Source organism: Meles meles, chromosome 1 (genome assembly GCF_922984935.1).
Source record: "Meles meles chromosome 1, mMelMel3.1 paternal haplotype, whole genome shotgun sequence".
Lineage (NCBI taxonomy): Eukaryota > Metazoa > Chordata > Mammalia > Carnivora > Mustelidae > Meles > Meles meles.
Window position 1 is genome coordinate 92274191 of NC_060066.1, and position 26849 is coordinate 92301039.

Here is a 26849-nt window from a genome sequence, read left to right on the forward strand (position 1 = left end):
ACTATAGTGCCAAAAGGGAAAATGCTGTTACATAATTTACAACAGAAAAAGAAAGCACCTTGATAAAGATATCAATAAAGCAAAGGTAAAAATCACTTCCTCCTCTTGACCCAACCTATTCTACTCTACCAGAGATAGCAAATCATAGTTCACTTACAGAGAAAAGAGGACATAATAAATGTGATGAAGCGTTTTGCCTGCTTTACATACTATTTGTTGTTGTTATTAGTGGGTTCAGCTGAAGAGGATTAAAACAAATACCCTGAAATTTAAAATTAGCTCTTAAGAAAACATATGGGATAACTTAAAGAAACAAAGAATTCCACGAAATAGAATTCACTTTTAAAACTATTTTTGGCCTTCCGATACAAAAAGGATTCGAATCATTATTCCCCAAGGACAGATGGCTCCAAGCAGAAAGGGCTACATGACGGGCTAAATGTGGAAAACGAAAGAATTAAACCATTGTACAATCCAAAAGTCCATTCTTAAATGTACCATAAAATTCAAATACAAGAACCAGCGACACCCCTTCCGCTGGATCTCACGCATGTGAACGTGAGTTTAGAATGACACACGGGCCTGAGCCATCCCTAGTTAGCACGAGGCGCTGAATCATGGAGGCCCTGCCAGATGAGCTCTGCATCTACATGACTCCCTCACAATGGGAAATGATTCTCAGGCTACAACGATGAGGTCAACTGACGTGGAAAACCATCATCTGAATCCCCACTATGTGTCAGCACCATGCAGGGTACGCTCAGAGAGCTCCCGGCAAGTTTCTGTAGTGCTGCCAGGGGGAGATAAAGGCCCTTCTCACAGCTACTTCTTTAATTATTCATGGTAAGAGGATGCAGACCAGCAAGCATAGCTAGAAGCCACAGGAAAATCTCAAATTTCCTTTTGTTTCTATTTGCCACACTTTCCTCCAATGTTAAAATAAAGCTGATAACTAAAGTAACTATTTCAAGAACACTACCAGTTGAAAAAGTTGGTACCCACTCACATTTACAATGTTCGGACAGTTTTACCACACTTTATGAAATACCAGTCACGTACAAGCACGTCAGTGGGCTCTACATCTCGTCCGTACTTTAAATCACACCTCAAGGCTCCCCTCCCCTTCCGGGGCAATTTCTCCGTTCATCTTCGCCATTGGAAAATTCCCACCTACTCAACAAATACTCTACCCTCCTATAAAAATCAAGTGATTTTTTCACCTCCTCTGAGAAAACCACCCCGGTTGTCTGTAAATGGTAATAATACCTATTTCCTAACCAAGGATACCTACCTCTCAAGGGTCATGAGAAAAGAAAATGAGCTTTAAAGTGGGCAAAGCAGAAAGAAAAAGCAATGTCCTACGTAACCCTCACTCTAGGTAGCTATGAATAATAGAGCTAATTACAACGTCCACCCCTAAACCTGCCGAGCATGTCTGCTGAAGCACCATCAACTGGGTGAGAAGCCCTACATCCCATCCAAACCACAGGCTGTTTACTCCAACAAGTCACTTCAATTCTGTGAAGGGGACTGATCTTTGAAGCATGTCAAGGATTTAAATTTTACCACATATCTACAATTCGCAAATTACCGGTTCCAGAGTCATTAGCAGGACAAAAACACAACCTTTCTAATGAGTTAAACAGCGTTCATTTCTGCTTGAACAGGGAGGAAATTTGGTTGAAATTTCATCATTTAATTCATCAGAGAGGAAGTCGTCACGTTCAGAGTCAACAGAAAGCCACTCCATTATGCCCCTGCTATCCCCTGTACTCAATTTGAAAATATCTTGATATGTCATTCTTGATTATTTTCATGTGAACTAGAGTTGCATATTCTGATAAAAATCCACACTCTGAATAACACAACAGAAAAGCAAACAGTACTGCAACAAAGGTAAAGAGAAATGCCCTGCTGGTCTAGTATCATTTTCAAGGGTCTCCAGACAGTAGCATTTGAAAAGCAAAGGTTCCCTATTTGATAAGCCTCGGGTCTCACGGATTCCTCCATGCCTCCTCTCTCTCAATGGGAAGTTACACTTTGTATACATCTTACATTTTTCTTAAAAAAAAAAAAAAAAAAAGGCTGATTTTCCACCAACCTGGAAAGCAAATACGAAGCAAGAACTGCATTTGACAATGATTCAAGCTGAAAGACAGACGCCTTATATGTAAAGGACATCACTTTCTCGGGACACCGGAAATTGTATGCCAGAATATAGAGATGCATCTCGATGACTATGTAATTCTTCAAACAAAATAAAGCATTTCCTCCAACTGGGCAAGAAGGAGATGGTTGGGATGAAAGGGGCACTCTCAATCAGGAGAAGAAAATACAGTGTTACTGGACTGCTTTGTCACTGAGGATATGTACTCCTCAGTGACAAAGTTATCAGACTTGTGAGAGGTACTTAGAGTTCACCTTTGCAAGATCAACATAAACTTTGACTAATTTTGAAGAAATCATATTGAAGAAAGTCACATTATCTTTAAAAACTACACTGAAGGGGCACCTGGCTGGCTCAGTCAGTAAGAGCATGCAACTCTTGATCTTGGGGTTGTGAGTTCAAGCCTGATGCTGGGTGTAGAGATTACTTAAAAAAAAAAAAAAAAGGAATCTTTAAAAAAAAAATTACACTGGAAGCAGTTCTGTGTCTCACCTTTGCACTGACAAAAGATATTAGTATTTTAACTGGATATGAAGAATGTTATGAAAAGTATGAGAAAACACCTGCTCACTAAAATGATAAACCTCCATCTTGTGGGGAGGGGGGGAGGCAGAGGCAGGCAGGGAACTTTCCTAAGGGAGATGAGGGGTAAATTCATGTTTATAATTTTTATGAATATTTTTGAAAAAGGCAGACTATGCCTCTAAAAGCCCTATACAGTTCTTTGGTGACGTCTGAGTCTTGTCTACTCTAAATGGTGTAATACAGCACTGACTGTTTGATGTATTTCCATTTCATTTGGGGCTAGTTTTATATTTGGCTAGTAAATCAAACAGGATTAGAAATATCACCAAAAGTGTTGTTGTACAATAGTGGTTGTTGTCCATTAGTGAACTTTTTAAAGGAAATTATAAAGCAAAAAAACAATTTAAGAGTCAGACATACACCATAGGTTTGGATCATTCCAAATGGTGCTTACCTGTTTTTTTACTGAACGACTGCTCATGATTTTTTCTACCACTGGACCTTCTGCATCAACAGATTCCTAAACAAAACAAAACAAAATAAAAAAAAGTAGAATAAATCAGTCCAAATGGAAATCTTTCATTCCATGCTATAAAAATAAGAAATCATTCCCTTTGCACATCTATCCCCTTTAAATTCTTGCCCTTTAAACCACTGGGTTCAAGGTCGCCAGTGGGAAATATGACTGAGAAGAACAAGACTCTCACTCTCCAGAAAGGCAAAAGGAAAATCTGTGTTTATTACTTCATGATTATGTGGTTTAATTACGTGGACTAGCATGGGTCCCTAAAGCCAGAGAACATTCATAAACTCCAGCTGCCAAGAGAAAATAATCTCTGCATGACAGCAGTCAAAAATATAACTTTTCCTCATCTATACCCATGGGGTAAATATACTCATCATTTTGTTATTGTAGGCAGCTTTTATCTATGTTGGTCACATAAAACGTTATATAACAACTTAACATAGCACAAATTACCAAATAAAGTAAAGAACTGCATTTAATATACGTTGCAACGGGTTACCAGTTTGTTAACTAAAGTACAGTAATGGTAACAAAAGGGCATTTAAAAAAAAAAAAAAAAGATCTTTACAATAATCAATCCTACGTTACTACCCATATTTGATACAAACTATTTTATCCATCATTTACATTGCACAGAAAATAAAGTATGCCCTGCTGGGTACTACAAGGCAGTAATTTCATAAAGGGGTTCTGATGGTGCCTAACAGCAGGAGACAAGCTTGAGTGGTTTATTAAAGTCCCAGAAGCTGCAACTTTGAATTCTTCAGAGGTAAATTCAGCCTCCTTGCATCCTAGCTCTGACTCTTCCTCAACACAGACCATTAATTCTCCAAAACTGTGTCAAATTACATATCATAGGCTTATACAGAAGTAAGTTTCAGCAAGCAGGGCTTTCTAAAAGATACTGCTGCACAAGCACGGTCCCACAGCACGTCAGCCAACAGTAGCTGAATGTTCTCTGGCTCAGAATCCCAGGCTTCCAGCTAGGAGCTCTCCGGTCCACCTTCTCCAAGGCACGTGAGAACCACACGGGAGGGCCGCTGACCTGCTGCTCTGACTGCGAGGTGTTAGAGGGGGAGTCTCTCCCAGCAGCGTCCGCATCATCTGCCTCCTCGTCGGAAATCTTGAACTCCAAGTCTTCTGTGTATCGCTTTCTCTTCACCTGCCTGCTGGAACGTCTCTTCTAAAACAAAAACAAACAAACAAACCCAACAGAGCAGGTTTAAAAAGCCATCACTGATGCTCTTTATAACTTTTCAGATGGTACAATATACACGTACATTTTTTTAAATTAATCTTGAAGAAAAGCTGATGAATTTAAGCTTGTAAGTCACCTAAGAAACCAGAGTGGCAATGAACATGACGGAGATGGGGGAAGTCTGGAGCCAGCCACCGGGGACTGGGTGAGGCTGGGCTGCTTCCAGCTACCAGACCTTCAGCTGGAGACTATAAGCAACCACATAACTGATTCTTTACTTGGGTGGCACATCGCTCGCAAGTGAAAACAGTATAGAAGCTGGACCACAGCTACATAGGAATTCCTTTTACTAGTCTCTCTACTTCTGTATGTTTTAAAATTTTTCCTCTAATAAAAGGTCTGCAAAAGTGAAGGCATTAGAAGATAGCCTACAAATTATAAAGTTCCACATAAATACTGAAATAGTACTTCAGAGGGCCATTTAAATAAAAGGTCTGCGTTTCAATCTTGGCAATAGTCTGAAAATCTTCGAAGAGATGAAGGACTGAATGGCAGAAGCGATAATGAATGACTACGAAAAGTAATTTTACTTTTTTTGGTTAAATTTTTTTTTTTTTACCACACTGATGAAAATGTGAAATCCTGGTAATAGCTGGTATTAGAAGATTATTGGCAAAACAGGTCCCCTCCTACCCCACGGTCACGAGAACCCACTCCACCTCTGCAGGACAGTGTGGTCATGGCTATCAAAATTTAAAACACGCCCACCCTTTGACTTAGCAATGACACTTCTAGTCAGGTACGTAACATATGTTCGGAATAGCTGCAACATACCACAATTGTTTTTTAGACCCAAACTTTTAGATCTTCAGAATAGCTGCAGGATAAATTGTAAAATAAAAAGAAAAGCAAGTCACATAATAAGAGGTAGTTTATAATTCTATTTAAGATCTCTTTGTGTGGCTCATCAATACACAAACTCAAGACAAGGACACTGAATGTTCTGTGTACTTCTCTATGACTCAGTGCATATTTCCTTAAAAAAAAGAACGTATATGTTTACATTTTCAATCACACACAAAACAATCTGAAAAGACACATAACAAATTATTAACAGCTATTAATTCTAGGGAGTGAAGCGAATGGAGCAGGAGGAGTTTTACACTTTTTGTTCAAAATAATCCTGTAGTGTTAGACCTTTCTGATGAAGAATTAGTTTTGTGAGTTAATGAAAAATGAGGAGAAATAACTTTTCATTAATATGTGTATTTGATAAAAGCTAACATAACTATAAAATGACATGTGTAAGTTTTAAATCACTGATAAGTATAAGATTATAGCTTGTAGATGAGTTCAGGAAGCACACAGAATGAATAAAAATACTGAGAAAAGTAACACTAGTGAAACTTTTACTAAGAACTACAAAATAAAACTTTTCAAAGAGACTCATGAATTGTAAAGTTGGTCAGTAAGGCAGAAAGGCAAGTCACCCCACCATTCAGAGCAGAGGAGAACAAGCAAGGACATTCGTGGCTCAAGTCAGGACCAAGGAAGCCTAGCACCTTGCCTCAAAGGGTAAAGACAGTTTTTTTTGTTTTTGTTTTGTTTTTTAATGTTTCTGCTCTCTCTGCTCTCAAGAGGGGATGTGAGGCAGCTCATAGTGCCAACTCGATCTAATATGACCATCAAATGAGTTGTTGGAGACTATGAGCACTTAGTCCTAACACAGTTGTGACTGCAGAGGGGCAAAGCACCTTTCTGACTCAAGGTTTGTGGGATAACCTCTTGGTAACAGACTTCCCAGCAGCTTACACCAGCAGCAGTAGTAACATGGACCGGAGGTCCTCCTCTGAACCTACTTGTCAGCCCCGCCTGGAACCAATTCCAGGTTGGAGAGGGGGGAAGCCCCCGCCCCCGCAAAAATCAGCAGGGGTTCTGCCATCTGTGACCCTTCGCCACACCACCAAGGCAGTTTGAACTTAGGGGCCCTCAAAATGAGCGTTGAGTGTCTGAATTAGCCCAGGTTCTCACTATGTGACCCTGGACATGTCTTTTGTGGACCTCAGTTTCCTGGTCTGCAGAATGGGGTTAATGATAGTTAACTATGTCATAAGTATACTTGAAGATCACATAAAGCAATTAGATTACATAACAGAATTCACTGAAAGCATTTAGAACAGTGCATGGTACATATGAATGCCAAATGAAATCAGTAGGTTAAAGTCATCATTAACTAGCTCCACCTTTCCAAAAAAATAAATAAATAAAAAATCAGAAAGCACTGAGGCTACAAGGTCAGACTACCCTGCACACTGCTTCCCTTCTCTCTTTCCAAAGCTGATCTCTCTTCCCAACTCCTGCTTCTGTGCCCATTTAACCACCCCTTACTTCTCAACTGTCCATTTCTTTCATATATAATAACTGATTTTTTTTTAAAGATTTATTTATTTATTTGACAGAGAGAGAACACAAGCAGGCAGAGAGGCAGGCAGAGAGAGAGGAGGAAGCAGGCCTCCCGCTGAGCAGAGAGCCCGACGCGGGGCTCGATCCCAGATCCCTGGGATCATGACCCGAGCCGAAGGCAGAGGCCTTAACCCACTGAGCCACCCAGGCGCCCCAACTGATCTTTCATTTACTTGCGGTATCGGAATTCCTTTTACAATTTCCCAACATAAAATTTATTACATAATATGCTTCTATTATTATTTGAAAGATTTTCATGAATTAAGACAAAATATAAACATTCCATTTTAACCATAATTCAAGGGGCGCCTGGGTGGCTCAGTCAGTTAAGTGTCTGCCTTCAGCTCAGGTCATGATCTCAGGGTCCTGGAATCAAGCCCCACTTTGGGCTCCCTGCTCAATGGAAAGCCGCCTTCTCTCCCTCCCCCCCACGCCCTCCTCATTCTCTCTCTCAAATAAAATCTAAAAAAATAAATAAAATAAAATGCAATTAAATTAAATTAACCATAACTCAAAACTTCTGAGCTGACACTAAAATAACAGGTTAACTTGTTAAACTTGGATTGCTTTAGAAAAGTTGCATATAATTAACATGGCTACACCAAAGAGAAGACTTATACGTGTTTTCAATATCTCTCCGCTATAGTACTTTGCGATATAATTTTGAGTTTACATTATATGGCATTTACTAGTTTAAACCAATCACAGAAACCAAGAACTGTTAGCCTTTTAGGCATAGGATACAGGAAGAAACAACAAACAGCAGACAGCATCACTTCCTGTGTCAGGACACAGAGGAAGACCTGCCTTCAAACCCTGTGTGGTTGTTTATATGAGCTACTGAACCTGTAACAGTTATGCACTAGCCAATTAGAAAGGATGCACTGATGTTCATTTGAACAGACTGGTCTTTTTCTAGATCTGAAATGCAGAAGGAAAAAATTAGTATTTCATAAAGTCCAACTGTGTCTCTATAAATACAAACACTTTTAAGAAACAGCAGCGTTATTTGTGAGGGAACAATGGAATTTTCTTGACCTGTGTGAATAAATCTGTTTAACGTCTTCCAAATACAACTGCCATAAAGGCTGTAGTTTAAGCAAACATGATGCCGGAAAAAACACCCTTGCGCATAAAAATAAAATTTAAAACCATCCAAATACTTTAGTTTAAAAGTCCCTAAACAATTAAAAAAAAAAAGACATCCACTTACCTTTCCTATCTCTTCAGTGATGTGTAAAAGGAAATTACAAAATTTACCCAAACGGACAGAGGCATTGCAAGTTAGTTAAGGAATCAAACAAAACCACGTTCATTCACACGTACTCTATCTTTCCTCTCCTTTTTGGGTCCTCTTAGTTTAAGCCATTCCGTGACATTTTAGACATCAGGGAGTTCTACTAAAAAACAAACAAACGGGGTGCCCTGAGCTGGCTCAGCCAATAGAGCACGTGACTCTTGATCTCAGGATTGTGGGTCTGAGCCCCACACTGGGGGCAAAGATTACTCAAAAATAAAATCTCTTAAACAAACAAAACAAAACCCTAACTTTCTGAAATTCTTTAGGAGAGAGCTGCAAATGGCATATTTTTTCTCTTCCAACTTTCAAGCGACTTGGTAGATGGTACAGATAGCAAGTACTTTGAGTGGATCAAACACTCAGAAAAAGGCAAGCAGGCTGTTCGGGGCAGACTTCTGATTCGAGCATTGCTCCTCGGTAACTGCTCCCTGATACTTAGATGTCTTTCACTGAAGTGACATTCTTAGCCATCCCAGTGGAACATACTGGCATGCTTCCAGAGAACGTAACAAGGAAATAATTTTTAACAGTCACATGGAAGGGCCTCTTACCTTATAGTCCAATCAGTGAAGGCAGTGTGCTTTACAGGCAAGAATCTAAATTCCTAATGTTTATTTCAGTTTTTCAACAGCTTCCTACAAAATTCTCCAAGAGTCAGGAGAATCTAATACTGAAAAGTTCTGCACCGCTGCCATCCAGAAAGTCACAAACTTGTTCACAGAAACTTATTACATGACTATAAAGCTCAACTCTGGCCTTCAAATGTCAGAAACCTTAAGACAAGCTACAGATTACACGTTGGTTTTTTTAATTCTGCAAAATAAAAGAATTGACAAGCAACCGAACGTCAGAGAAAATGAGAAATGTGAAAGCAGCTTTGCACGAACCAATATATCAACAATGTGTTAACACTAATATATACATCAACATCGAAAGATACATTTACAGAAGTAAATGAAGATCCTGTTTTCTTTATCATGGGGTCAAAGATGACAAAACCAAGAAGTCGGGGGTCTAATTTCGTGCTGGCCCCCAGCACTCACCATTATGGCTCTAGTGTTCCAGACAACAATAAAGCCACCTTTAAAGCAGCTCTATAACAAAGACAGGGGAGGTCTAGTGTACTTGATACACAGCTTAAGTTACCCATGCTAAATAACCAAGGCTCGGGATTGGTATTACCTGAACACCTGGGTCCTCATCTTCTTCAGGAGGAGGAGATGGTGGGGGCGTTTTGTCTAAGTCTGAATTTTCAGAACCTTCTGTTTTTCCCTTGTTGACCTTTTTCTTCAAAGCACTTGCTTCTGAATCAGGTTTCTTATTACTAGAATTCAAAGTGGATCACTTAGTGTTCACTTTTTAATGAGGTTTCCCACATGTCCCATGCCTTCTATTTCCCGTATTAATATCCCGAAAGTATCAATGACAACTGATAAATCGATGCACGTTAAACAGAACTCTCAATTAAGTTTTTACAGCAAAACCCCACACTGATGACCACTGGCAAATATCTGACCTAATTAAAAAGAAATTTCATGCAAAAACTCCTAATACCACCCGGAGTACATTTGTTCTTCTAGACAATGCAAAATCCCTGCCAATAAACCAAGCCATAATGAAAAATCAGATCAAGAAGTAGTTTTGCCATTAAGTTTTTAAGGTACAGAATGATTTTTTTTTAATGTCTCAGGAAACTAGACTATAATGATCATTTCTTTGTGTCTCTTGCAGAGAGTTTTAAATACTCCTATTTAAGTCCTTTTCATAACCAACACTACTAGGTGTCCTCTATTATGTCATCCAGATATATTATTATCCAATGACAGCCTTTAAAAATATAACAAAATATATGGCAATTTCCTGTTCTACATAATTTTACTTAATGGTGTCTTCTTCATTTAAAAGAATCTTTGTTTTGGTGCTAGGCATTTTTGATGCAGTCACAATAGCCTCTCCTTCAAAAGCTAGGTCTCTGAAATACAAAAATATAGCAAGGCGACCCCAATAATTAAAGTGCATGTTCCATACTATGTTTCTGTCAAACGTTAATAGGATTTGAATGTTACATAAGTCAAAAGACATGAATGAACTCTAAGAAAAAAAATTTTTTTTTAAATTTAAGTTTATCATTACCTTTAGAGCCTTCATTTGACATTCTTTTAGAACGTACATTTAATGGTATCTTCCATTTCAATTTCCAAACAAGCCCCAAGGTTTTCTAACATTATCATGTTATCCAACATTTAAATTCATCTAACCTCGGTAATGATTATATTTATTATTTCTGGAAAACCTAAAATTCTAAGAAACTTGAAAAAAAGATGTATTTCAAAAGCTTTAAAAAGTTTATTTATTGAAGTTTATAAATTCCAGAAAAGTATGCTGACAGAATGCATTAAACAGCATTTTTTCAGCCTCAGCTACTACAAAGGACATCAAGACATCTCTATCGCTTTTATTTTAATAAAACAAATCACATAAAATATTTCAGAAGTATGTTAGTATAATAAAGTATCCATCACTCACCTAAAATTTCTATCATGAGTAAATAAAATATTTGGTAATCCTAAACTAGTTCTTTCTAAATACTCAGAGCTTGTTTTCATTTTGTGAACATTGTAGCATGGTAAATAGCCACATAGGGAAGTAACCTACAAGAATTCAAGATTACAGCAAAGGGCAGCTAGATTTAAAGAGTATTTTTTATTTAAAAATTTTTTTTAAAAAGGCAGTGTCCGAAAAACTTGAAGTCCCCAAAAGATTCATGGAAAGAATAATATTTTTTAAATAAAAAAAAAAAAATCCATACAACAGTTCCTCATCCAACTGTCCTAGTGTTTACGCTACACATGGACAGAAGTCTCCCCTACTATGAGGCTCCATTTCCAGCATTTATTTCCGCTCTAACTGCCACAAATTATACAATACTACAGCTGAACGCTGGGCCCCTTTCCTTTCATCTGCACGCCAAGAGCAATCAGATTACCCTGGTAACCAGCGGTCACATGACCAGCACCTGCTCTTTTGGCTGGATGCCACTGACTAAAGCCATCTGCTTCCCTCAATCAGCTTTCAAACATTCTCAACACCTGCGCTGCAGTGTTTTGTGGTTTCTTTTATCAAATCAGTGCAAAACTGCTTCCAAAACTTTACATATTTCTCAAATTTGTTTAAATCAGAGGTAGGCCTGTCACAGAGTTGAACCACTGCCAGGTAAAGTAATTCGGCAGCCGGTGCTTTTCACAGTGACCTCTCCGCACCAGAATGAAGTACACAATTTAATTTAGTGGGGTTACTGCACCCTGTGTGAACTATCCTATAGGAGTAAAAAGGCTTACTGTCTTAGAGCCACCAGAGCCCAGGTTTGATGAAATATCAATTTGCCGAAGGAGAGAAGTGCTAATGATTTTCCATCTGCCCTTCCCATGAATGAACTATGTGGAACCTCCAAGGCTGTTAAAAGTCAGACAAGACCCCTCCAAATGCTTCGGAAGAAAAAGCCTGTAGCCAAGGGAAGCACTCATCCCAGATCTGATTACTGAAAGATTTCTAAACTCATTGGACCTTGTGCTATTAACGTTGCTCAGAGACAGCTAAGCATTTCTATGCTGACATCTTCTCATGACATCAATATACAAATCAAAAACATGTCAAGAAGTCAAAAAAAAGCTACGAAATCCTCACTGTCCAACCCAAAGACATTACAATCGAGGACAAGATAAAGTTACTTTGATTTTTAAACAGCCTTTGCTACTGTGCAACAAGCTCATTTGGATTTTCAACTAAGTGTTATATTAAAACTGCTCTGTCCCCAGAAAAAGCCAAAGTCAGAATTTTTAACAAATGAGGTGTAATGCAGAATGGTGAGTTAGTGCATTGATGAGGGTCAGACACACCTTAGTTCAAGGTCCAACTCTGTCATGTAGAACCTTGTCTGTCTGGGACCTGGGATAAGCCACTCCATTTCCCTGTGCCTCCATTTCTTCTTCTGTAAAAGGAGGTTAGTAATTCTGTCTTCCTCCAAGATTCGTTAGGAGGTCTAAGTGAAATAGTGGATGAAGGCCTTGGCAATGTCTGACACAAATGGCCAGGATGCACACACATCTGGAAGATATGCAGCTGGGAACGTGTTCTGGAACGTCTGCAAACAAATCCTCTGACATGGCTCAGACCCGTCTGGGCCAAATCAACTGAAAGCTGACAGACAGAACCCCACCTCGCTACAGATCATTTCCTCTAAGCAACACGAGAAGGAAGGTCCTTTGTCCACAGTGCCCAACACAAGCTGGAAGAACAAACCAGCAGACAATCCCAAAGGCTGCTCCTCTCCTAGCCCAGGACCACTGCTCTGCCCCAGGCAGGTGTCATCTCCCACCTTGCCCATCACAACTGCCCACACCCCCACCCCCTGCTGCCTCGTCACTCTGGGGACCCACAGGCAGCTTGACCCACTCTCAGACCGCTGGGGAAAGGGCACACAGTTCACCTCCATCATCACGATGTAAACTGCTTCGGTACAAACTAGTCTTTTCTAATATCAGAGCCAAAACACAGCCATACAAACATTCCTCTCCCAAATTATAATTTGGAAAACTGGAAGGCACAAACAGGGCAGTCCTCCCATTGAGGTAAGAGAATGTTACTGATCAGAAACATCCCTTAAGCTGACACTCCCAATATTGAGAACCAGGCCACCGAGTGGCTTGGCGCAGACACACAGAACCTCCAGCAGCTGCCGTGCTGGATGCTCACGGGTGTAGGCGATACTGGCCTCCACAAGGTGACCTGCTGGTGAGGATCACAAGGAAGACCAGGGGCGTGCGGGGACCACTTTCTCACTCCAGCCCTAACCGGCCTCCGCCCCGGAGAAATCCTGTCTGCCCCCATTCTGCTCTCCCAAACCCACTCTGCTTCCACATTTCCTAATTCAGGGATGTGGCGCTGCCACCAAAACCAACACCAACCCACCCTCCACGCGTCACCACGGTGACCAGCTCTGGTATAAGCCTGACCTCACCATTCTGCTTGAGGTCCTATCCCATGTTTAACAGGCCTGCCATTCTGCGCTGGCTTTTCAGGCCTTCTGCAGCTTCTGCAAACGGCAACAGTGTATTTCTACTCTTCTCACACCCCAAACCCTCCACTCACCTTTTATGCTGCAGACACCCAGAACTGCGCCCTAAGGGACCCACCTCTCTCTCCCACCTCCATCCCCCTCCCCACTCCATCTGCGGCCATCACACACTCAGGGAAGCCTCTTCCAGCCAACGCAGACAAGGAAGGGGTATTTAAAATACACAAAGTGTGGCGGTCGCACTCCTGCAGTGATCCAAAACCAAAGCTGTATGTGGACCTGAGTGTGTGTGTGAGTGTAGGTCTTTCCCCAAAGAGCCCTTAAGCTCAGAAAGAGGAAGAAGTCTGTCTTATTTATCTTTGTTTTCCTGGTGCCTGGTCAGGTAGGCTCCTTATCAATTTTAGCAGATCGATTTCACTAAAGAGCACAAGTCACAGCCACCGCAGCACACACATATACAGCCCTTATGATGTGCCAGTGCTTTTCTCATTAACTCATTTAAGAAAACCCCACAGAGATTCTATCTTTATGATGAAAGACCTATGAGGCTCAGTAAAATAGGACTGACGTGCTACCGAAATAGGGCCAGACTTAGCAAGTTTTCAAAACCAGTACATTGCTATCCATCCCCTCCCTCCTCACCAAGTCCTTTTATTTCCTCAGCCTTCTCTCCGTCATTGCTAGTATGACTGAGATATGGAGCCACCCACTCCTGAGGCCAGGAGAGCCCCTACACCCTCGGAAGCAGCACATTTCTCTGGGGGCAGTGCTAGTAGTCTGAAGGGCTAATGTCCCTCCACCGGCCCTATTTCCATTGTGCACTTTATTGTGAGAGCGGGGTCACACGGGTGGCCAGGTGGACGTGCTGAGGGTCCACAGCTTAGTGACATTTAGGTCACCACCATTAGACCAGGCTCTAAAAAGTGCTATAACGGCCCCCAGTGTGGTCAAAACACAAGCCACCTTGATGAGAACTCTGAGAACCCAAACTTTATCTTCAGAGAACACATGTTATATGGAGGGACAAACTAAGGACTATGGAAGAGTTAGTAGTCAGTTTCGAACTGTAAGGTTCTACACTGAAGGGCTACGTGGCGGGACCTAAAATGGGGTGGTATGACCTCATTCCACCTAAGACACAGCACAGGGATAACGAATTCTTTTTGCTGAGAACACGTACACGCTTTTTAAACAAGCCAAGGGCCAGAAGTTACTAGAAATCCAGCTAACTTCCCTGGTGTCTTGCAAAACAGAATGCAGTTAAACACTGACCAGCATTGGCCTAGGGACCTAAGTCCTCCACAAAAAGGCAGTTTGAAGAGGAACCACAGGTGATGAGTATATGGTTCGTGAAGCTCTGGACAACAGGTGGGAGTCCTCCATCAGTCAGACACTTCAGATGGGAGAAGTCCATGAAGAGTCGCCTCACCCTGGGGAAAATCAACCTTGGAGCTTAGGTCATGAAGATTAATCAGATCTGTTTGCAGGGACTCAAGCCAAAATGTCATATTATAATCTTTCAAAAGAAGAGTAAAAGCTATTGAAAAATATCCTTATAATTTATATGCTCAAAAGGTTTTTTAATAAAGACTCAAAACTAATGAATGAGAAGCCAGAGGCGAGAGAGACGTTCCTGGCACAGGACGTTTGCGGTGTGCTCCAGTTCTAAAAGATCCAGCTGCCGTAAGAAAAACTGCAGTAGAGCTGTGAGGGTCAAGGGCCCAGTCGTGGTGGAGAGAAAAGAATCGAGGCTCTCAACTTGAGTGTAGGATTCTCCTCTAAGTTTCTGAACCATGAGAAAGAAGCTTAAAAGAGGAAGAAATGAAAGAAAAAAGAGACAAGATAAAGCACTAAGAGCTCAAAAGTGTCAATTAGGGCGACATAAAATGTGATACATCAAGTAAAATTAAACCCACAAAACAAAATAAAAATTTTAGATAAAGTCTTTGGGCCAAAACTGATGCAGTGCCTGAACTAGAATGTAATGAAATGCCAGCAACAGAATAAACTAATGACAAAGAGACAAACTGCACAGCGGACAGTAAACACAAAGGCCAACTCCTTCCCACGAAGGCAATCAGAGCCGCAGAGGTGAAGGGGAAGGTCCGGGAGCACTGGGGAGATGCTCCTCAGGGTGACCTTGGGCAGAGAGCATCTGGGAGCATCTGGGCACGATGGTGGGATGGAAGCACCAGCCTTGACCTGCGCCCTGGGCCCTCCAGGCCCCCGCCAGCCAGCCTATGGATGCTGAGCTGCCTGCCTGGGGTCACGCGTGTCACTCCAAGAGGGGGCCCAGCCCCCCAGCTCCTAAACTCCACCTAGAAATTCTTCACCCAGATCTTCTGGTTGAGAAAGAGAAAAAAAGAGTTGAGAAAAAGAGAGAGAAGAGGAGGGGATTCTATTTTATTTCTGAACAACAAACATAGGATTTCAGTGACAAATTAATAGGGTTTTTTTTTAAAGTTCTTTGAAAATCACTGGATGAAAACGCCTCTAAGACATTGAATTTAATCTAAATTGTTACCTTAAATAGCTCTTCTAGCATCAAGTACTCCTTACGTATATTAACCATGCTGAATTTTTTAGGAAAGAACAAAGAAAGTTAGAAAAGATACAAAAACCTAATTTGCTTTCATTTAAAATGAAAGTATATTTCAATTCAACGTGCCTCGCCTTTACATTTTACAATCAAACCTTCCAAGCATGAAGAAGCTGAGGGTCAGACAGGCAACACCCTCAGCCGGAGAAGTGGCATTGCTAAGATGGGAGCCACACCTGTCTTGCTCCTGGGCCCAGGTCTGAGCCCTGGACCTGGCCTAAAGGCATCCAACCTCCTCACACTAACCTCCTCACACACTCTAAGAGTCCAGCGCAGGCCTGGCCTTTTGGGGTACCCTTCAGACCTCGACCTGTCCTGGTGAATGTCTTCTGTTACCTGGGGCCATCTCTGGGGCCGCTGGTTCATCAGAACCCAGTCCTGAGGACAGCTACAGAGTGGCTGCCCCTTACTTAGAGGAGGAGGAAAGAAGAAGGAAAGAAGGGAGGGGAGGAAGGAGGGAAAGAAAGTACAATGGAAAGCTAGAAAGCCTTCTGAACAGCCAAATCCATTTTTAATATATTAAAAATATAGTAGTCAAGAATTGTCATTGAAAACCTCAGGGTCACTGAGTTTTATGCACTGAATTAGGATCTGCCAGTGACATGGAAAAGAACTCTAGTTAGCTAACACGTTATCGCATCCCAGAAGCCAACATGAACACCAGCCGCTCTGGCTCCATGGCACCACCTAGCACTCTAATGGAACATAAAGAATTGAGTAAATCAGACATTACAAAATGGATGCAAACAGTACACCCTTATCCTAGAGCATATCCCCCAAGTGCCAAGTGCCAGTGTCCAATTCTCAGATGCCACTCTTATTTTTAGGCACTGTGCTCCCACAACCCCAGAAGGCAGACACTGGGCTAACAGTTAGAACCCCATCCCCTGGATTCATAAGGATCTTCTCCGATCGGCCAACATGGCCAACACAACAAATGAGACGGGCAGCTTGTCCACATTTTAAATAGATGCCACAGGTAGGTAGAGAATTAGGCAGAGCAAACAGTGAAACCCACAAGGAGAAAATATTCCCACCCATCCTAACAGGAGAAGCCAAAGGACCATGACGTTACACCGTTCATACAGACTTCAGGGCCACATATGCAATCAGCATTCTAACGGAAGTTCAAGTTCTCTCTCCAACATCAAAATTAAGAAGAATGGTCTTTTTTAATTCATACTATTTCCCCAGTTAACTTTTTTTTTTAAATTATTTGAGCGAAAGTGGGGGGTGGGCAGAGGAAAGGGAGGAGCAGACTCCCCATTGAGCAGGGAGATGGAATCCAGCAAAGGGCTCGATCCCAGGACTCCAAGACCATGACCTGAGCAAAAGGCAAATGCTTAACCAACTGAGCCCTCCAGGACCACCACCCCCGCCACCAGTCTCCCAGTTAACATTTTAAAGCTAGGCCACAGAGACTTGTCTGAGAAGCTGAAGGGAGGGCTGGTGCTTCAGACGGCTGATTACGTGCTCAAGGTGGCTTTGCACAGCATCCAGACTTGAAGGGGCCCTTACCTGGGTGGGCAGAAGACAACTAGCAGAAAGATCTTTCTATATCATGTGACAAATTTTGCATTTGTACATATTTTCATATCTTTCCAAAGCATTTTCATACATGGACTTTTTTTTTTTTTTTTTTTAAAGAAAGAGAGGGAAATGGGCTCCCCGAGGAGCTGAGAGCCCAATGCAGGACTTGACCCCAGGACCCTGAGATCATGACCTGAGTGGAAGGCAGAGGCCCAACCCACTGAGCCTCCCAGGTGTCCCTTATATGGACATTTTTAATAATCATTTAAAAAAAAAAAAAGAACAATCGGCCAAGGACTCCTCCTGCTCTTTATCTTCCAATTCTAACGTCACCACCACATTGTAGAATGGCAACATGTGTCCCGCCCTAAAATGCCACTTAAGAAAGTCTTTGAAGGAACACGTCTCTAGAAATATCCCCCTTTAACATTCCACTGCCACCACCAGCCTCCTCCCCAATTCAACTTCCATCAGATGGGCACAATGAGAGTTGGAAGCAGGGTCGAAGCCACACTCTCCCACATCAACCAGAGAGGCAGCAGGCCACCACTCTCAAGCCCACCCCAGCTCCCTGGACAGGCAGAAACAAACATCAGCCAGGCCTAGTGCAGTCCCTCCCTGCATCTAGCACAGGGAAGGAGTCAGTAGAACCTGCTTTTTAAGAGTCAGTGGTGCTGGGCATTCTCTTGCCCCGAGGACTAGCAACCAAACCACGTGTTGCTAAAGCTAGCATAGTCTGTACTAAAGAGTGCCTGATGACTACTCCCCTCCCTGCTCACTTAGCCAACTGAGGACAAATCAGACAGAGGAAGGGTGATAAGGTGGCCTGTCACTGGGAAGAGAAAGACTTTGAGATGGTCATCCTGAAGCAAAAAAGGATGGGATTTGGGATTAAGAGCCAATGGTGGAGCGCCTGGGTGGCTCAGTTGGTTAGGCATCTAACTCTTGATCTTGGCTCAGGTCATGATCTCATGGTCATGGGATTGAGCCCTGAGACTCAATCTCACCGCCACCCTCAGTGGGGAATCTGCTTGAGATCCTCTCTCTCTCAACCCCTCCCCCGCTCACATGCACTCTCTCTCAAATAAATCAATCCTTTAAAAAAAAGAGAGAGAGAGAGACAGACAGACAGACACCCAATAGCCCCCTTTCAAAGAGAAGAGAACCTCTGAGACCACCAGGGAAGGCGGCCACCTACCTGGTATCCCTGACCTGGAGTTTGGATTTAATGAACCAGAGACTGGCAGGGCAGACCAGGGCAGAAAGGCACAACGCCCACACGCACATTCTCCCCCTTGTTCCTCTCCAATACTGAAAGGGCTCGAAAGTCCATTTTGTGACCACACGTTAAAAAAATCTGTACCCTCTTCTGCAGGGACACTGTTCAAAATACCTAATTCAGTATTTCCAACTATCCAATGCCACGAGTCAAAACTAAATCACAGGATATAAAAGAAAGAACAAAGAAAGAGAAGAAAAGCTGCGGGTTTAATTTACTTTATTACCTATGTACCTGAGGGAGAGGTATCTGACTCTCCAGGCTTTCTGTACTGATTAAGCAAAACTAGTTTAATGGTTTGCTTTTGTATCTAATCTCTGCTGAGAAATTTTATGTGTATAAGAGCACACTATATAAACTATGTACTAGGTTACCAAAATATACCACCATGGGGCTTGTTGGCTGAATAAAAATATTTCTCAGGTAAAACGCTGCTACTTTCTTAAGTCCTCAGAGAAAAGTTGCCACATTAATATTAATGATAATGATAGTGTGGTTTGCCAAAAATATACTCTACATGTTTTTAGTACTTTGTGTTTTTGAAAAGTAGAAGTGGTACATTTACCGTCCACTTAAAAATAAAATATTGTGTCCCTCTTCCCTGAGAAACGGCATTTTGGTTTCCTGCTAACTCGGATGCTGGGGCTGGGAAACGGCAAGGAAGCTGCAACAGAAGCAAGTCTCCACAGCTCCCTTTAACCGGGGCTTCACCAGTCAAGTCACAACCTCGGGCCAAGTTCCCTTCTTTATGCCCATTCAAAGAGTCTTTATAGAGCTAAATGGACCACTAAATCCTTCAAGAGTCATTCAAAGGAAGCGCTTCCTCCAAATTCTCTCTCACTGCACAAGGCCCGTGCTTACACAACAGAAAACACACTGAAGAGAAGAATGCAAAATTCTCCTGTTTCAGCTCCTTGAATTCTTCCATATGCAAAATGGCATCTCCTCCAGCCCACAAATGTCTTAGCTCTTATTTTCAATATTTACTGCCAATATTTGAAGGCTATAAGGACACCTGGGGAGAGCACTAGAAAAAAAATATGGGTAGAAAAATATATATTTAACATAAAAGGGAAAGAGGAAAGAAAGATACATTTCTAATAGAAAAGTGGAATGCAGTCCATTTTTCTCATTATTAAGATTTTAAATGTCTATTCCTGAAGTGCTGAATACCTTTTTCTGTTTCTCTATCATTCTATGTCCCAGCTTCTGAGTGGATTCTGTGAGTTTTTCTGCACAGGCAAGGCAATATCATTATATGTGGGTTGCCAAAAGTTTTCAAAAGTGGGTTTGCTGGGAATGGCCATAAATGCAAGCCCCAGCCACCTTCCAGAATGCAGGAGAACGGCAGGTGGTAAGACAGACATCCCAAAGGCATACAGAGTCAGCCCCCTGAGGATAGCCACCCTTTCTAAATGTCCTTTAGCATCAAGAGTGTGTGACTGAGGTGGAACAAGCTCTCTCCCTGCCACAGACATAACACAGAGCCAGGCAGACTAGCAGTGGTCACTCCTGTCACCGCCCGCTCAGAGAGTGTATTTGTTTGCGGAACGTCACCAATGATCCGGCATCCGGGGCTGAATGGGAAAGATGTGAGCAGTTCTGCACTAAATTTTTCATTTCCCTTCTGTTTATTCCCTTCTATTTCAGCCCTCTGTAGGAAAATTATTTTCTGTATAAACAAATTCATCAAGTTAACTTATTCAAGGATGGAAATAACTGGTATCACATAACATTTTGCAAAACAAAATTGCCACTGCTGTATTCCAGTGCTTAAAAGCAAACTGCTATGGCAATTCAACCCCAGTGCTAACATAACCCAAACCCCCTATTACCTTCATCACTGCATATTCAATTTACATAATTATTCTGCTATGCTGTTCAGAATTTACATGTAGTTGTATAGCATTCTACTTATCTGTGCTTCAGGGACGCGATTTCCTTCCTAGATTCAGCAGAACACAAGACCACAACTTGACATACTCAATTCATCTGGCCAGTAGAAACTGTGGCTCAACAAAATAATGGGTTGGTTTGTTAATTTACTGAAAATCTCTATTCGATTACCATTTTCTTGGACAGCCACCCCCATCTGACCATCAATGACAGGAAAGCCTCCGGGGAATGTCCTCATCACACTCTGTCATGACTCAGCAGGTGGCCCAACAAGTAACCGGTCAAGTCACCAAGGCCAACGGAGGTCCTCCAAACACTCCTAGCACCCCCCAATAGGCCCCAGGTCTCACTCACCCAACACTCTTCCTGGGAGAAAATAATCACATGCCCTCTCTATCAAAAACATGTGACTCTAATGCAAAGCCATTACTCGGATTCAGCAATGCCAAAAATTTACTCTGCACAGACAATTCAAACTTAAGGATGAGCAGCTGAGAGCACGCACTAGAATTTTCTCTCGTGGGTAAACACAGGGCCTCTCTCTGCAACGAGGCAGCACGGGTGATCAGAACTGACTGGATCTGATGCCCCAAGTTCCTAACACTTGTTTACAGCTGTTGGGAAATTTTCAGTAAGTTTCACTGTTCAATACAGCATTTTGGTATCTGCCCTAATATATCCCAAAAGAGAAAGTATGTTTTTAAAGATAGGACTAGGTCAAGGTAGACTCAGAACCTGAAGGTAATATACTTGGAAATTTATGACAAGACCCAAGACACAGTGGGTTTCTTTTTTTTCTTTTTTCAATCGATGTTTATCATTAGGTGCTAGATTCAAAAAATTAAAGATACAAACTAAAGACAGATAGACCTTGAGGTTAAAGCTAGTCTTGGTGACATATTTTCCGAGTTCTAGGAAGCTTCTTTAGAACATAGGCTCTTACGTTTCAAGTTTTAAAATAATAATAATACATTCTTTTAAAATTTTGCTACCATTTCTCCTTGGGAAATTTTCTACTTGGGAAAAATAACCATATAGTTCCTCCTACCAAAAGCACAATACTTAGCTTTTAGGCAATTATATTTCTAAAAAACCCTTGATAAGTCAGATGGAAAGTCTACCCATATCCTCCTTGCTCACATCCTAACACTTAACAGAGTACCTACAAAGAATAAGTACTTAATGAAGTATTTAAGTAAATGAAACATTTAAATAAATGAAAGCAAAATTTATAATGGGTTGTAAGTTTAGAAGAGTGTTCACACGAGGGGAAAAATGGTTTTTAATTAAGAAACCGCATACTGGGGGCACCTGGGTGGCTCAGTGGGTTAAAGCCTCTGCCTTCGGCTCAGGTCATGATCCCAGGGTCCTGGGATCGAGCCCCACATTGGGCTCTCCGCTCAGCAGAGAGCCTGCTTCCCCACCTCCGCCACACCTGCCTCTCTGCCTACCTGTGATCTCTGTCTGTCAAATAAATAAATAAAATCTTAAAAAAAAAAAAAAAAAAACTGCATACTGAGGCATTAAAGAAGGTTCCTAAGTTAAGTTACCTGTAAGATTGAGTTACTGAATAGAATTCTGTTATTTTGGCACCATAAAAAGTACTGATGACAAAAATTTTTAAATGACTGTGATACAGACTTTCAAAACACTGCAGAGTAACTTATTTGGGGGTTGTATAGATATTCTGAGCAGAAGTTTGAAAATCCAACTTTGCTCTTTCCCTTTGCAGGGACATCTCCATAGTCACAGAAATCATCTCCACTCTGTATTTGCGTGTGCACCCACAGGAAAGCCTACAAGTCAAAGGTTTGCAGGCCAGCGAGCTCAAAAAGTTCTCGTCAAGCACGTCTGTCGCAGACCTGAGCGTGCATGTGTACACATGCGCATGGGGGCCGGAGGAGGAGTGTGTTTTCTAATGAAGTTTGCAAACAGGTTCAGATTAACCAAGTCTGACCATACTTCCATCTGGAAACTATATTTTCTAACATGAGCCATATTCCGAAAAATAGATTCAGATGTTTGGAATTGGTTCAGAACAGTTGTAAGAAATGTTCAGTACAAATGAAAAAAATTAGTCTTCAATGTCTTCTCCTCTCAGCTTTTCTTACTGAGTAAATATGCCTTCTGGGGGGTCAGAGTCGGTAGGGGAAGTACAGAGGGAAGTATGGAGTGGAGGAGGGTATTTCCTAGAAGCTAAAGTGCGTGCTATTCTTGCATGCATATCTAATGGATAACTGCTATTTGATTTCTCCCACATTGCCCACTAGCATTTCAACCCTGCCCCTGGAAGGCTTACTCCGCCAAGTGGAGAGAATTAATTCTCCTGCTTCAACTTCTGGGAAACAGGGCTGAAACGCTGAGTGAAATATAGTGACCTATCTTGCTCCTGTAATCCTTCTTTCCCTGTTTTGCATTGTCCTTGAAAATAAGGTTGCTGGTCTAGGCTTACAAATAAGTAAGCTGGTAATCTGGTTCTATTTGGTCAATGGCAAACTTTCACAAAAATACAGGCAAATGATTTTAAAATTACAAAGAATTTTTGGGGCGCCTGGGTGGTTCAGTGGGTTAAAGCCTCTGCCTTTGGCTCAGGTCATGATCCCAGGATCCTGGGATCGAGCCCCGCATCGGGCTCTCTGCTCAGCAGGGAGCCTGCTTCCTCCTCTCTCTCTCTGCCTGCCTCTCTGCTTACTCTTGATCTCTGTCTGTCAAATAAATAACTAAAAAATCTTTAAAAAAAAAATTACAAAGAATTTTTACCCAGTGAAGTCTAAAATGTACCATCCAAATAAACAACTTGTGATAATTGAATCCTAAATCTCAGAATGTATAAAACTCTTTCACTTTTTTAAGGTTGGGTTATCAGAGAAAGGAACCTGGTAGCAAAAAGCAACGTGCTGTCCCTCCCCCGTCCCCAGACCCCGCCCCCTTCAAGGGCTTTCACTGTCCCCGTCATTTCTATGCTGCCTTTGGGGCTGGTTGTTCTGCCCACAGCCTACCTTGACTTTTTGCTGGATTTGGGTTTTGGCGTGGCAGTTTTTGCTTTCTTTTCCTTTGGCTCTTTGGGAATCTTAGGGGCTTTCGGGGTCTTGGGTTCCTTGGGCTCTTTTTTCTCCTTGGGTTCTTTCAGTTCCTTCGGATCTTTTTTTACCTTCGGCCTTTTCTTTTTCTTTTTCTCTTCTTGGGACCCATCTAGTGAGTTCCTATTTAGTTCTTGGTTATCAACCCCACCAGGGAAGTCATCTTTACCAAAACTTTTACTGGGCTCCTCGGCAACAATGTGGTTGTTTTTCTTCTTCTTCTTCTTCTGCTGTGGCTGCTGCTCTAGGGACGGCAGGTAATCATCACTCTTCACTAGCTGAGCATTCGGTCCACTAACCTGAGTCATATCCGGCACTGGTTTCTCTAGAAAGGGCTCCGACGGAGAATGCTAAGAGACACAAATGGAAATTGAAATTAGTTTATCATTCTTCATACTTAAGAAAGGAACTGAAAGTTAGTAGCTGATGCTTCTGAAACCTTACACTCAAAGTAGCAAATATTTTATTACTAAAATAGTAGTATCAATATACAGTTGTAAAATCTATCCTCTTTTCTCACCCAAAAGACAAGAAAGCACTTACATAAACAGTTAAAAAAGAAAAAGGGTAACTTAGCAATACAGTAAAAATTCCGATTCAGGAAGAAAAGTAACTCTCATTCACCTGAAGACACTGTCCATTTTCTTAGCAGCCCCTACGTGTGTGGGACTTGGCGAATGACAGAACAGTGGCAGAAGCTAAACCCAAAGAACGAATTTAAATGGAATTCTTTTCCCATTGTGGGAATGAGAACTCAAAGATACATAATTAAGTTGCTTTTAACAAGAACAAGTGTACTGAGCACCGCATGATTCAGGTACTGTGAAAGTTTGAAATCCAAGTATCACACACAAATCTTACACAGTACAGGCCATTTCTGATTTAAATGACATGAAAATGACACATTTAAAGCACATAGCCAAACTTCGTGACTCGTGATTCGTTAAATTTCTTGTACTAACATGAAATGCAGAGAGTGTTTATCTTAAGTTACTAAAGCTTCACATTTTCACATTTCCCTGAGAAACAGAAAATCCAAATAGTCGAGCTGGTAAGTCTTGCAGGAGATTTTTGACATTCACAAGGAGTGCTTCTAGAGATGGGCTTAACATAGTAGAGACTATTAACAATTAGGATGGGATGTTAACTGGTCAGCCAAGAGCAGAGTCCACTCCAAACCAGGACGGGGGTAGAGTATCATCTGCACTGCAAATTATGACATCTAATGAACCTTTGTAGTTCAGCAGAATACTTTAAAATGTTATATCTTCAAATATCACTTGGGGTTGGGTTTGTTTTTGACTTTTTCATCTGCTTCTCCAGAATACTATTCTCCAGAATAGTAAGTATAACAGAAACAGTAACAATAACAGCTGCTAGTGCTCACTGAACAGTCTTACTATGGGCCACGCACGTGCTAAGCACCTAACAGCCCTGACACCGTTCAACCCCCACGCCAGCCCCAATCAGGAGCTGGATATGGGCTCTGACATTCAAGGATGCAGTCCCATACCCAAGGAGTTACACACCCACCCTCCTGACCATACCACTTCCAAAAGGCGGGGGGTGGGGGGGAGAAGGGTAGAAGAGCCCAGATCCAGGTCTGCAGAGGACTCGTGAGTAACCCAAAAACTATGCTCCCCATCAGCAAGGTACTATAAATCAGATTCCAGTCGGACTAACTGAGCATCTGTTCCAGGCCATGCACTGAGCTGGGCACTTTCAGGATTAGCTTACCTGACTCTCACCAACAAAAATGTGGCGATCTGTCCTCATCTTTCAGAAAGGAAGTAAAGTCTGAGGAGGTTATATGATCACCCAAGGTCACACAGCAGGAGACAGAGCTGTGATCTGAATCTAGGTTTTCTAAACCAGTGTTCAGGCTCTGTGCTTATGAAATCTTTTTTTTTTTTTTAAAGCCTCTTCTGAAATCTTACATATGGGTCTCCTTCTAGGAAATGCTCCATGGGTTTCATTTGATTTCCCAAGTGTCCAGTGACTCCCATCCCAAAATTTTAAAACATCACTGCCTGAAAAGAAAGCGGGCATACTATCCCCACTAAACCTGACCATGGTCACTAAAGAAACCCACATTCAATTCTCCCATCTGCACTGGTGCAAGAGACTGAGCCCAGAATTACAAGGGAAGAGACACAAACTCTAGTCTGGGTCCTCCCGTTAGCTATATTATTGATGAAAATCATTTCACTCATCCACGGTTCATTTTCTTCATCTGCAAAATGAAGGGGTTGGGTCAGATGATTTCCAAAGTCTCTTTCAAAATCCAATGGTATTAGAGAATCTTAAAATACATATTGCCTTTTCCTAGTCACAGCTAAAATAGAATGAACCTGAAGAAGATTAAAGCTATACAGAAAGAGAAAGAAGCAAGAGCAGAAGTCCGAGGAAGAGCACACGGTAAGGAGGGAGTCCCTGTGAGCAGGTTCCCACAGGAATAGCACAGCAAGCCAAACACTAAAAGAAGTTACCCTCTGTCCTGCCTTTCTCCCTCACACACACGCTCAACAAACATCAACCAAGGTGCTGTCCATGTTATCATTACCTGAGAATTCACAGTGTCTGATTTAACTGTGTGATTAAAATTCAGTTGAAGTCTAGTTAATTGTTACCTATTATTTCCGAAGTAAGTAAAAAGGAAAAAGCCTTTTTTTTTCTAAGAGACTTAGAGGTCAAAACTTATTTGGGACAAACTATTTTTCAGGAAATGGAAGAAAAAGTACTTCCTGGAAAGGGATGGAAAGAGAAAAGTCTACCAGTAAACAAAGCTTCAAGCACAGAACGGTGAATTAATCCCACGTATGCATACCTTGCTTTAATCTGCATGGCATTAACCCCAGCAACAAAGTGCCAGCTTCTAATGAGAAATACCTGGTACACATTCATGAACTGGAAAAAGCATAGAGCATCTAATACAAAAAGACTGAAAATTTATCTACACATTTTAGCATACAAATGATTTTAGATGCTCCTTCCAGTAATAAATGAAGCCATAAATTAGTATCCCTTAAAATTTTTAATCTTCCATAAGAAGGAAAAAACAGAAAGAGTAAATACAAAAAAAGTATTAATCCTGTTTGATATGCAGCAGAATTATGTTTTGGTACTATATGAAATAGGGTGAAAAAGGTGCTCAGAAATATTATAGTGTTTACCAGACCCACATCTCCTTAAATCTTTTAGAGAAAAGCTGT

General features: G+C 41.6%; 1 protein-coding gene across 6 annotated transcripts in view; it reads right to left on the bottom strand.

Annotated features, from left to right (window-relative positions):
- The window catches only part of CHD7 (chromodomain helicase DNA binding protein 7), a 187088-nt gene that overhangs the window by 60973 nt on the left and 99266 nt on the right, over positions 1-26849 (bottom strand). For all 6 annotated transcript variants that reach the window (XM_046003411.1, XM_046003403.1, XM_046003377.1 and 3 more), the window contains 4 exons: positions 23557-23987; positions 9362-9503; positions 4264-4401; positions 3147-3212 (listed from right to left, as the gene is read on the bottom strand). In XM_046003411.1, coding sequence (XP_045859367.1) covers positions 3147-3212; positions 4264-4401; positions 9362-9503; positions 23557-23945 — 735 coding nt within the window. In that variant the 5' untranslated portion in view covers positions 23946-23987. The remainder of the gene's footprint in view (positions 1-3146; positions 3213-4263; positions 4402-9361; positions 9504-23556; positions 23988-26849) is intronic.